At 41.0% G+C, this 13,145-nt stretch overlaps 1 protein-coding gene across 3 annotated transcripts in view; it reads right to left on the bottom strand.

Annotated features, from left to right (window-relative positions):
• Positions 1–13,145, bottom strand: part of ppp1r1b (protein phosphatase 1 regulatory inhibitor subunit 1B) — an 83,091-nt gene that overhangs the window by 57,518 nt on the left and 12,428 nt on the right. For 2 of the 3 annotated variants that reach the window (XM_062984063.1, XM_062984061.1), the window contains exon 3: positions 8,044–8,066. In XM_062984063.1, coding sequence (XP_062840133.1) covers positions 8,044–8,066 — 23 coding nt within the window. The remainder of the gene's footprint in view (positions 1–8,043; positions 8,067–13,145) is intronic. The other variant, XM_062984062.1, reaches the window with a different exon arrangement.

The following is a 13,145-nucleotide window of genomic DNA, read 5'->3' on the forward strand; positions in this document are numbered from 1 at the left end:
GCTATGTCAGAGAAACCGGGAGTGATCAACCATCCCCAGAGAGTTAAAAGTGAGTTGTGAGGAGGCAAAATCTGAAGGTTAGCCACTGGGGTGTGGTGTTTGAAACTGATAATGGGCTTCTTCACTCTTTGTCATCTGACTCACTCATCCAATTTTTTTCTTCCTCTAGGTTAAAACTGGAGGCACACTCATCTATGAGCTTCCAAAAAAGACTGGCTGTCAAGAACACATAAGAGGATGATTGACTTGCTTTCTGAGGCACCCACATCCCAAGTTTTTGAATGAATCATGGACCTGAAAATGTTTCCGGATTGGAAGTGATGCACAAGCCTAGCATCAAAAATTGACACTTTCAGGCACTTGCTAGTAACCACAGCTCTTTTGGAGGACCAACAAAGCTCACTGGCCAACTACAACCTTAATAGCAATGCAGCTACATCATGGCAAAGCCCAGAAGCAGATGAAAAGTCCTCTATCCATCCCATCTGCCACAGAGAGAGAAGAAGACACAGACACAACATCATGCCTAAGTCCAGAAGCAGATGGAAAGCCCTCCATCCAACTGCCAGTGCCCTCACCACAGAGGGAGAGAAGAAGAAACTACAGCTGCATCATGCCTAAGCCCAGAAGCAGTTAAAAGGCCCTCAATCTAGCTGCCATTGTCCTGACTAGAGGGAGAGAAGAAACCACGCATGCATCATGCCTAAGTCCAGAAGCAGGTGAAAGGTCCTCCATCTAATTGCCAGTGCCCTAATCACCGAGAGAGAGTAGAAACCACAGATTCATCATGCCTAAACCCAGAAGATGAAAGATTCTCCATCTAACTGCCATTGCCCTGGCTCTGGAGGAAAAACAAAGAGCTCTATCACACTCAGGCCCAGAAGCAGTTTAAAGCCACCATCTCTATCTGTCATGATCTCCAATCTTTGGCATCTCCGGTCGGCTGACAAAGAACAAATGCCAGCCATAAAACGGGCCAGCCATAAAACCTCAATTACCCTCTGGTAAGCGAGAGCCCCTATATAAGTGGGCCAAAGAGAAGGTTCTGGTATTCGGTACAATAAAATCTGTTGGAATCTACCAGCGTGTGTCTTGGTGCTTTTTCCGGTGGAAGATTGAGAGAAGAGAACCCGACACTATCCCAAGGACCACTGCCCTGGCTGCAGAGGGAGAAATGAAGAGTATTTGCTGGACAGAATCCCTTCCCACACTGCCACTGCCTTTTCTGTTTGTGTCAAGTCTTAATTCTAAGCCATGGAACTGTTTTATTGTTCTTTTACTTGTAAAGTTCCATACACTGTGATGGCAATAAATAAATCACATTCACTGCCATGGCAACATCATATCAAATCCTGGGCTCTGGAGTTAAGGGTGAAAAATTACCAATCCCAGGATTCCAGAGGATATTGCCACATAAATTGAAGTGGAATCATAGCATTATAACTGTGGCAACTTAAAAGGGCTCAGCACTAGAGCCTGGATTACTATGATTGACATATGCCATGTTAATTTTCATATTTATGAAATATGAAATGACACATGTTTATTTCTATTAGGGTTGCCAAGTGAAATAAAGAACAGGGATCCTATCCCTTTAACAGTTCTGCAAGAAAAACAAATTACAGCAGGTGCTGCTTCATAATTATTTGTCACAGCAAAAGACAAATGGTTAGAGGCAACCCCAGAGCAAAGTAAGGCTACAGGTAGTGATGTCTTAGGGCAGATTCTTCTAAAATTCCTGTACACATGCCTTTGGTAATATGCAACCGCACCTGTTGCCAGGATGGGGCAAAATTATTCCATCAAATAAAGGCTGCTAGAAGAGACAGTCCAGAACAGTGGAAACATAGTGGGCAGTGCATGAACACTTTGGGCTCACAGGAGCCTCCAAAAGTTTAATTCATTCATTCTCTCACAGATCACTAGGGCACATACTTTGAGAATTCTTCAGCTAATTAGTTTCTGCTTCTTAAGGAATTCTTTCTTTTTAGGCCGCAACTGATCTTGAGGAGTTTAATTTACAGTTACAACCACCTGAAAATATTTTAATTCTGATGGCCCCATCCTATCAATCCTGGGATTCATAGCTTAGTGAGGTACTTAGACCAGGCTTGCCAGGCATCCCGGATTTAAAGGGACTGTTCTTATTTATTTTTATTTTCGTGTCAGAAGCAACTTGAGTCGCTTCTGGAGTGAGAGAATTGGCCGTCTGCAAGGACGTTGCCCAGAGGACGCCCGGATGTTTTGATGTTTTTACCATCCTTGTGGGAGGCTTCTCTCATGTCCCCGTATGGAGCTGGAGCTGATAGAGGGAGCTCATCCGCACTTTCCCCGGGTGGGATTCGAACCTGGCAGCTTTCAGGTCAGCAACCCAACCTTCAAGTCATGAGGCTTTAGTCCACTACGCCATTGGAAATGTAGGAAAGGGTCACAGAATTGTACTGGAGGATTTAAAAATGGTTAGAGCATCGTTTCTCAACCTGGGGGTCAGGACCCCGGGGGGGGGGTCACCAGGGGGGTGTTAGAGGGGTCGCCAAAGACCACCAGAAAACATTGGGTTCCCAGTGCTCTCTGGACGTAGGTGAACTACATCTCCCCTAAATCACTGTCAATTCCTCCTAAATAATTCCAGTATTTTCTGTTGGTCATGGGGGATCTGTGTGGGAAGTTTGGCCCAGTTCTATCATTGGTGGAGTTCTGAATGCTCTTTGATTGTAGGTAAACTATAAATCCCAAACTCTCCAGTGTTAAAAGTTTTTCCCAAACTCCACCAGTGTCAAAATTTGAGCATACTGAATATCCGTGCCAAGTTTGGTCCAGACCCATCATTGTTTGAGTCCGCAATGCTCTTTGAATGTATGTGAACTACAACTCCAAAACTCAAGGTCAATGCTCACCAAACCCTTCCAGTATTCTCAGTTAGTCAAGTTCTGTGTGCCAAGTTTGGTTCAATTCCATTGTTGGTGGAGTTTAGAATGCTCTTTGATTGTAGGTTAGCTATAAATCCCAGCAACTACAACTCCCAAATGAAAAAAACCAACCCCCCCCCCCAAACCCACCATTATTCAAATTTGGGCATATCGAGTATTTGTGCCAAATGTTGTCCAGTGAATGAAAATACATCCTACATATCAGATATTTACATTACAATTCATAACAGTATCAAAATTACAGTTATGAAGTAGCAACAAAAATAATGTTATGGCTGAGGGTCACCACAACATGAGGAACTGTATTAAGGGGTCATGGCATTAGGAAGGTTGAGAACCACTGGCCTAGAGGAATATTCTTTAACAATTTCTAGTTCCTCCAACAATAACATCTAGTCAACTTCAGGCAGAGTCTGACCACAGAGTCATGCTGGAAGACACTGGAGACTGCATTAATCATATCCACAAAAAAATAGACCTACAATTGTGAAGGACCGATTGTACTAGGAAATGTGGGGTTGACTGAAAAACTCCTGACAGTGTGTTTACACTTGGGAAATCTGCCTTACATGTCAGGAACAGTAACAAGCATGTACATTCTAAGAATATCTAAATAATCTTAATTACTAAAAAGTCACAAACTGTAATTATCTAGACTCCAAATGGGGCAGTATGGGTATCTACCACAAGGAGAATCTTTCCATTGGTAGCACCCTAGTTGTAAAATAGGGCTGCCAGGTGAGTAAAGGACAGGGTTCCCATCTCTTCGATGGTAGGGCAGATGAGGAAGTTTCATCAGATGGCAATTTTTTTTATACTTAAAGCAGTTTCTGAAATTCCTAATTCTACACCTTGCACCTGACACCTAAATTGTTGTCTTTGGGAGATAAAGATGCTTTTATCCTCCCAGGCCTTAGAAACTATTTTAATACTTCTCTACCTTTGTGTTATATCAGGCTGCTGGTATTCATTTGGTTTTATGTGCTAAAATGTTTTATTTTCCGTTGCCAGTTTTATCTTGCTTTTACATTCTCCTTCTGTGATCAGTGTTTTGTTATGTCAGCATTGCATTTTATGTTTTTAACAGACTGTAAACTGTGCAGCAAACTTTGCTTAGTACTGTAGGGCAGTTAAAAGTGTAATATATAATAATAGAATCATAGAGTTGGAAGAGACCTCATGGGCCATCCAGTCCAACTCCCTGCCAAGAAGCAGGAAAATCACATTCAAAGCACCCCCGACAGATGGCCACCCAGTCTCTTTAAAAGCCTTCAAAGAAAGGGCCTCCACCACACTCTGTGGCAGAGAGTTCCACGGCTGCACAGTTCTGCAAAATGCTGAACATTAGGAAGTTCTTCCTAATGTTCAGGTGGATTCTCCTTTCCTGTAGTTTGAAGCCATTGTTCTGTGGCAGAAGACAAGTTTGCTCCTCCTCGCTATGACATATTAATACATGGCTATCATGTCTCCTCTTAGCCTTCTCTTCTGCAGGCTAAACATGCCCAGCTCTTTAAGCCATTCCTCATAGGGCTTGTTCTCCAGACCCTTGATCATTTTAGTTGCCCTCCTCTGGACACATTCCAGGTTGTCAACATCTCCCTTAAATTGCAGTGAATATATATATATATATATATCCCATTTGCAGCCATTTCCCTAGGTAAACCTCATAGTTATGTTCATTTTGTCTTCGGTATTCATATCAACCCCATAATAATAATAGTAATAATAATAATAATAATTAATAATAACATGTAATATTGCTAATAATATTGCAATATAGTGGTATAGTAATATATAGTAATATATAATGCTTACGGTATATTGTGCTATGCTAATAATATAATATATTGTATGTACATATAACTTGTAAGCCGCCCTGAGTCCCTTTCGATGTGAGAAGGGTGGGATATAAATGTCACTAATAAATAATACATAATAAGAAGCTATTTCTTACAGAAAGTTTATTTTGGTAACAGCTATGGAAGTTTTATAATATGGACACCCTTTCCATAGACCAGACTATTATTTGAGAGCAGAGAAGTGATCAGGAAAATAGGTGTTTAGTCCTCTTCAAAGCACTTACTGCACTCTTCAATTTTTCCACTGGGATAGAGAGACAAAGAGTTTTTCTTTGCAAATTCTCATTTAGAAGCCTTAAATAACCTAGAGGCATCCCAGCCTCCAGATCTTGGAAGCTGAGCAAGGCCAGCTTTAGTTAGTTAGTACTTGGATGGGACACTGCCAACAAATACCGGGTGCCGAAGGCTATATTTCAGAGGAAGGAACTGACACAACCACTCCTGAATATTTCTTGCCTAAGAAAACCCTATGAAATGGGTTTGCCATAACTCAACAGGCACCTTGAAAGCACATACACACAAGCTCAAGATTTTACTAGGGGAATCATGGGAGGATTTGCTTTGCTATATTTGGTTTTAGTAGCAAGAAATTTTTTTTCTTCCAAAGCCTCTGCTAGCAAAATGAGTGAGAAATAAGCAATCTTCCATTTTGAGAAGTGTTATCCTCTTGTCAACTGATAACCTCTGTAAATAACTATGGCTGCTTCCACACAACCATTTAATCTGATTCGGGATATGGATCAAAGAGATATGGTTCATTTGGAAGCGCCAACACAGGCACCCCAGAAACCAGCTAGAAACTGAGGTGGAGTCCCCACAGATTTGTGGATTAATCTGTAACAAGAAAAACAAAAGATTTCCCTACTTCTTCTACAGCAGCCTATCCAACAAGGATCCACATTACAACATTTCAAGGCAAAGCTAGGAAAGGAAAGGTGGTTTCCTCTTCAGGGGGAAGGTGTTTCTTTACTTTGGTTTCTGTGTCCAAAAGTTCCAGTGCTAGGTCTGTCCTCACATGCACTCCACATGTTGGCCCCAAATTCCAGCTTCAATGGGGTTTGGGGTTGTTTTTTTGACTTTCTGGTGAGTTTTTAACACATTGTTTTGGGCTGGATGTATGTTGGAGAACACACGTACATTTGGTAGGTATCCCAACCTCGAACTGGCTTCAAAGTAGATTATAGTGGCTGTATAGATGGTGCCTATGATTATGTAGTAGTGAAGTAGAGTCTGTTTGGAAACTGCTGTTCAGAGGAACTCCCCTTTGTCAGCTGGAACTAGGATTTCCACATTAAAAACTGAAGTAAACTTATGTAACCTTGAGGGTTGTTTTGGACAAGGCTCTTGTTCATTCAGTGATTGCGCAGAAAACAAATTTCATTACTTGTATGCATGAAATTTCCTCTTAGGCCCCTTTTACATTGCCATATAAAATCCAGATTATCTGCTCTGAACTGAGTTATATGGTAGTGTAGTCACATATGATCCACTTCAAAGCAGATATTGTGTACTATCTGCTTTAATAATCTGAATTATATGGTAGTGTAGAAGGGGCCTAAGAAGGGCAGCAGCTCTGCCCCTTATTTGAATGGGTAAACCTATTATCAAGTGGTTTTCAAAGTATGTTGTGGGGAAATTAGGTTTTTTTCATAATGTTGTCACCATGTCCTCAATAAAATCAGTGCTGAGGAACAAGATTCTTTGAAAGACAGCTGTCCACCAGTCTAAGTTCTCCTTATGCAACATAGCACATTAAAAATGGTGAAGTTATTTATTAAATACCAAAGTTTGAACCATCTGTGCCTTAGCATTTCTGTTTTCTATGTATGGTTGTGAAAGCTAGACAGTGAAGAAAGCTGGCAGGAAGAAAATAAACTCATCTGAAATCTGGTGCTGGAGGAGTTTCTAGGGACACAATGGACTGTCAATAAATACATATATCCAAGAGCAAATTAAGCTTGAACTCTCCTTAAACATGCTTTTCTAATACGATAAAGTTGTCCAAAGAATGAGTCTATTATACTTTGGAAATATCTTGAGATAACATGTTTTATTAGAAAAGTCTATAATGAAGGTTAAAACAGAAGGGAGTAGGAAAAGAGAAATACCCAATTAATGTGGACTGGCTCCATAAAATAAGCCATGACCCTGTGTTTGCAAGATTAGCACCACTGGAAACCTTCAATTCATAGAGCTGCCATAAATCAAAGCAGACTTCACAGCAAATATCCATAAACTAAGTATGTTCTAGGTTGGGATGGTCATACTGGTAGATACAAATGCTGTTCAATATCTGGGTGATTTGCAATATAGCAGAAGGTCTTCTTACTCCCAATGGATATTGTCAAGGATCACATCCTCCATTTGATTTTGGTACGCAAAACAGATATCTGGCTTTCAGAATTATATAATTCAAACAAAGAAGAACTTCAACAGGCTCCTTACAATGGATTGTGGGATATATCTGTAAAATAGATCTACAATCCCAAAGGCAGTCCAATCTTAGATTATACTTTAAATTCCCTGGAATAATTGTGACATCTAGAAGAACTTGTTGCTTCCTCATGAGACATTGTGTGTACCCTACAAAAACCTTCATCAACCCAATGTGCTAGGACTGATAGTTATTGTAGTCTAATACATCTGGAGGACACAAGCTGAGAGAATGCTCAAAAACATGCATACAAATCTGCAGTGGAAAGGATTCTTCGGGAAAATATTGGGAAGAACAAAAACAGTGTGCTATTCTAAAAGCTCAGCACAATCCCCAAATCCATGGGCAAAACATGGACATGCAAAATCACAGAAAATAGCAAACTCTATTGAAATTAAATTGGGTGGATAATATCACAGATTTGTGCCTAGAGAGGACATATTTTGTCGGATCAGATAAATTAGTCCTGCGGATAGAAGATTCATACTATATAAAACATTTTGATTGATTTGTTACTCATGGTTGTCCACAAGGAATCCCAGGAACTGTAGTTTGTCGTATAAGCAGATAATGGTTAATTAAAGACCCTCCCTGTTGTTATTCCTAAACTAGAAATTCAATTTTTCTCTCATTTCTAAAAAAAGTTTCATTTCATTTTTCCTGATCCTTATTCTAAAATCAAATCAAAGCACATTAAATAACTGACCTATCAAAATTCCTGCCTGGCTCCATGACAAATCAAATGTGCTGTGTCACCCTGCCTAATAAAAGGGCCAGTTCTCCTTGCATTTTGCTACTAGGTGTAAGCAATAATACTGACCTGATATGGAGATCCTTCCTCTTCTTTAGTGGGGAAAGCAGGAAATGTGGAAGAAAAAGAAAAGAGAACAAAATTAGTGCAAACAGAATTTGAAGAATGCCTTTTATTTTAGAACACTGATGATCCAAATGATTATATTCATGTCCAGGGAAGTGTTCTATAGCACACTGGTTGGACCTACCTGAAACCAATAGGGATTCTACTGCAAGTTGAGTATACGTAATAGAGGTTGAATGCTTTGGACTAGAAGTATTTTGGATTTTAAAATTTTTGAATGAGTTATCTTGGAGATGAAACCCAAGTCCAAACACAAAAGCCATTTAGGTTGCATAGACAACATGCATAGCCTGAAGGAAAATTTGGCACAATATCTCAAAATGTTGATCATACCAAAGCATCAGAAAGCAAAAGTGTCGCTATCACAACCACCTTTATGGACAATTATGGACTTTGGAATACTGGATAAGGGATGATCTACCTATAGTGGGTTAAAGGGACTTATGATAGGACAGCCCTTACCATCACCATTCAGTTGCCATAATCAATTGGGGCTAAAAAGAAAAACTTGTTACCATTAGAATGCCTACCTGCTTTAAAAACCAAGTCCAAAGTGTGTCCAGCTCTTGGTACCTGGACACACATTGGACCTGGTTTTTAAAGCAGGTGAGGATGAAGGGATCGATGTGAACTTTTCATTGTTCCTTTGTCATGGACTGATCACCACCTGATCAGGTTTAGACTGACTGCGACTTCTAACCTCTGTAAGTGTGGAGGACTAATTAAGATGGTCCGCCCCAGGAGACTTATGGATCTGGATGGATTCTTGTGTATTTTTCTGTCATGGAGGAGGCAATCCTATCGAAGCTCTGGTTGATCTCTGAAATAAGGAGACAACCAGGGCAGTGGACATGATCACTCCTGAATGTCCCCTCTTGCTCAGAAGAGCCAATTCAGCCCCATGGTTCACCAGGGAACTAGTGGCAATGAAGCAAGCAAGATGGTGATTTGAGTGCCGTTGGCAGATGACTCGGGACTTATCTGACTGAGCATGGGCTAGAGCCTCACTTAAGGTCTACTCTGCAGTAATGACAGCAGCCAAGAAAGCTCACTCAACTGCCTGCATTGTGTCTGCCAATAATAGACCAGCAGAACTGTTTCGAGTGGTCAGGGGGCTTCTTCGCCCTGATTCTCAGAGCAGAACCCCTGACCACTCAGCGGCTGAACATGGCAATTTCGGCCATCATTTTGCAGACAAAGTTGCTCAGATCTGCTCTGATCTGGATGCCAGCATTGGGGCAGTACCAATAGATGTACCTGAGGCATCTATCTGTCCTATTTTAATGGTTTTGTTTCAGTCTGTTCAGTCTGATGATGTGGACAAGATTCTTGGAGCTGTAAGGGTAACCACATATGCACTAGACTCTCGCCCTTCCTGGCTCATTAAACAAGCCAGAAGAGGGTAGGCCGAGTGGATCACGAGGATGGTCAATGCCTCACTGGGACAAGGAAAAATTCCACCTTGCCTGAAAACAGTTGTTGTAAGACCAATTCTGAAAACATTGACCCTGGATCCCTCTGTGTAAAATAACTATTGGCCCATTTCCAATCCCTCCTTCTTAGGCAAGGTTCTAGAGCAATGGTTCTCAATCTTTGGGTCCCCAGATGTTTTTGGCCTACAACTCCCGGAAATTCCAGCCAGTTTACCAGCTGTTAGGATTTCTGGGAGTTGAAGGCTAAAACATCTGGGGAACCACAGGTAGAGAACCACTGTTCTAGAGTGAGTAGTTGCTACTCAACTCCAGAGATTCTTAGATGAAACCGATTATCTTGACCCATCACAGTCTGGGTTTAGGCCTGGTCACAGGACAGAGACAGCTTTAGTCACCTTGGTGGATGACCTCTGCAGGGAACTAGACAGGGGGAGTGTATCCCTGTTGGTTGTTTTGGATCTCTTAGCAGCTTTCAATACCATTGGCCATGGTATCCTTCTGGTCTATCTCTCCAGGATGGAACTTGGGGGCACTATTTTGCAGTGGCTCTGCTCATACCTGGAGGATCAGTCCCAGCTGATGGTGCTGGGGGATAACCATTCGGACCTCTAGCCATTGGCTTGTGGAGTTCCGCAAGGTTCTATTATATCCCCCATTTTTTTCAACACCTACATGAATCCGCTGGGCGAGGTCATCCAGAGTTTTGGAGTTCAGTGCAATCTGTACTCAGATGACAAAGAATCCTATTACTCATTTCCACCTAAAGCCATGAAAGCTGCCTAGGTCCAGGACCAGTGCCTGGCAACTGTGATGGGCTGGATGAGGGTTAACAAAACTGAAACTTAATCCAGATAAGACAGAGGTCCTCCTGGTCGTTTGGGAGGCTGATCAGGATATAGGGTGGCAACATGTGCTCGATAGGGTAATATTCCCCCTGAGGACACAGGTCCACAATTTGAAGGTCCTCCTGGACTCAACACTCAGGTGTCAGCGGTGGCCAGGAGGGCCTTCACACAATTGAAGCTTGTGCGCCAACTACACCTATACTGCGAAAAGTCTGATCTGGCCACAGTGGTCCATGCCCTGGTTAAATCTTGGATGAATTACTGTGTTGCACACTACGTGGGGCCATCTATGAAGACAGCTTGGAAACTACAATTCGTAAAAAGATCAGTGTCCAGGCTATTGACTAGAGCAAATTATAGTGCACATACCACCCCCCTATTAAAACATCTTAATTAGCTGCCTACATGTTACCTATAATGCTCTAAACGGTTTGGGTCCAGCTTATTTACGCGACCCCATCTTCCCCTATTAACAAGTTCGGGCCCTAAGATCTGCCAGGAAGGCCCTCCTCACGGCCCCATCTCCATCAGAAGGGAGAGGACCTTCTCAATAGAGGCCCATGGTGCTGGAGCACCCTCCCCAGGGAGATTAGACAGGCCCCCACACTATCCATTTTCTGGAAGGAACTGAAAATTTGGCTATTCAAACAGGCATTTGAAAATGGGAAAACTTAATGTTATCCAATGGTTGGAGATATGAGATAAATCTAAAATTGGATCTTACTGTTTCTTTTCACTTGAATAGTGGCTGGTATTTTTAATGAATGGTGTGTTATGTAATTTTAAAATGCTGCTTTATTTTTATATTGTTTACCTCATAATTAACTGTTGATTTAATTTAAATTGGATATATTTATGTGTGTTGTTGTCAAGATGATTTGTATAATTATATTGTTGTTAGCGCTCCGAGTCCTCTCGGGGAGATGGGGCAGGATACAAATAACAATTATTATTATTATTATTATTATTATTATTATTATTATTATTATTATTATCATCATCATCATCATCATCATCATCATCATCATTTTATTATGACACAGCAAACAAGATAGATATGCTGGATTTTGTATCACAAAATCACAAGTCGAACACTTCCCAAGTGTCTAGGACTGTGTGATGTATTTTCGGATGATGCGCGCAGATCCCAGTTTGCAATTGCAAATCATGATTTTGTCAATGTCTATTTGTTTCCAAATGCCAGCTGAGATCTTTTGGCACGGCACCCAGTGTGCCGATCACCACCGGGACCACCTGCACTGGTTTCTGCCAGAGTCTTTGAAGTTCAGTCTTGAGGTCCTGATAGCAGCTGAGTTTTTCCTGTTGTTTTTCGTCAATGTGACTGTCACCTGGGATGGCGACATCAATGATCCAAACCTTTTTCTTTTCCACAACTGTGATGTCTGTGATGTGTTGTGTTCCAGAACTTTGTCAGTCTGGATTCGGAAGTCCTACAGTATCTTTGCGTGCTCATTTTCCAATACTTTTGCAGGTTTGTGATGGGGCAGGATACAAATAATGAGTATTATTATTATTATTATTATTATTATTATTATTATTATTATTATTATTATTATTATTAGAATGTCTCACTGCAAAAATGAATGAATATGTCACCTAGCACATGCTCTGAGAAAATCACTTTCAGGGTCCAACCTCTTCAGTTTGAAGCACAGCCAGCCAATGGTAATTTCCAGTTGAAGTTAAAAAGAAATACACACGGCCACTGTTCATCCACCCGTCTGACTGTGAATGTCTCTTGGCAAAATAAACATAACTGGAGAATATATTATGGAATGTTCTTTGGAAAGGAACCAGCCTGTGAAATAGGTAGATTCTGTCCTGTACACCGAAGCCCTGCCCCTGGATAACAGAAGATATATTGTCCGGGAGAAGAGAGAGCAAGGGCTGGGAGACTACCCTCCTCAAACAGGAAAGACTCCGAAAAATAGTCTCCTTTCCAGCTCCTGGGACTAAACCTTTGGAATCAGCTCAGGGAATGAGCCTTCCTGGAAAGAATCTGCAATTAGCTTCAAGATCTAGGAGAGGTTTTGGGGGAGGACAACAATTCAGAATCTCCCAGGTTGCCCAGCCAAATAATATATTACCTTTTTCTAAAATCTGATTTGGCAAGGAAAAGAAATATGGCTTTTAGTAGTAGTTAGTAATTGCTTTTGCCCCAACCAAGGTAACATTTCTCCACTGTGGCTAGAAGGTGTTAGCTCCAAATGCTTTGAGATGCAGTTTTAATATTAGTTGTTTAAAATGAACTACTCATGATAATTCCAAAGTAATAACAGTTATTCAAAAAATTATTACATATATAAATTTCTTTTTATATAGTGTGACATATATAACTTTTCACATATTGAATATTTTGTGGGTTCACCTCCGACACTGTAGAATTATCGCAGTATGATACCATTTCAACTGCCATGACCCAATGCTATGGAATCCTGGGATTTGCAGTTTGTTGAGACACCAGCACTTTTTGCTAGACAATACTAAAGTCCTTATAAAACTACAGATCCCATTGTTCCATAGCACTGAGTCATGGCACTTAAAGTGGTGTCAAACTGCATTAATTCTACAGTGTGTTTACACCCCAAGTTTCCCTTTAAAAGTAATGTATTAAGTAGAGCAATATTAACTGTTTTGATGTATTATTTTCATGTCAGGAGTGACTTGAGAAACTGTGAGAGAATTGGCTATCTGCAAGGACATTGCCCAGGGGATGCCTGGATGTTTTGATGTTTTTACCATCCTT

The sequence above is a fragment of the Anolis carolinensis genome, chromosome 6, assembly GCF_035594765.1.
Source record: "Anolis carolinensis isolate JA03-04 chromosome 6, rAnoCar3.1.pri, whole genome shotgun sequence".
Lineage (NCBI taxonomy): Eukaryota > Metazoa > Chordata > Lepidosauria > Squamata > Dactyloidae > Anolis > Anolis carolinensis.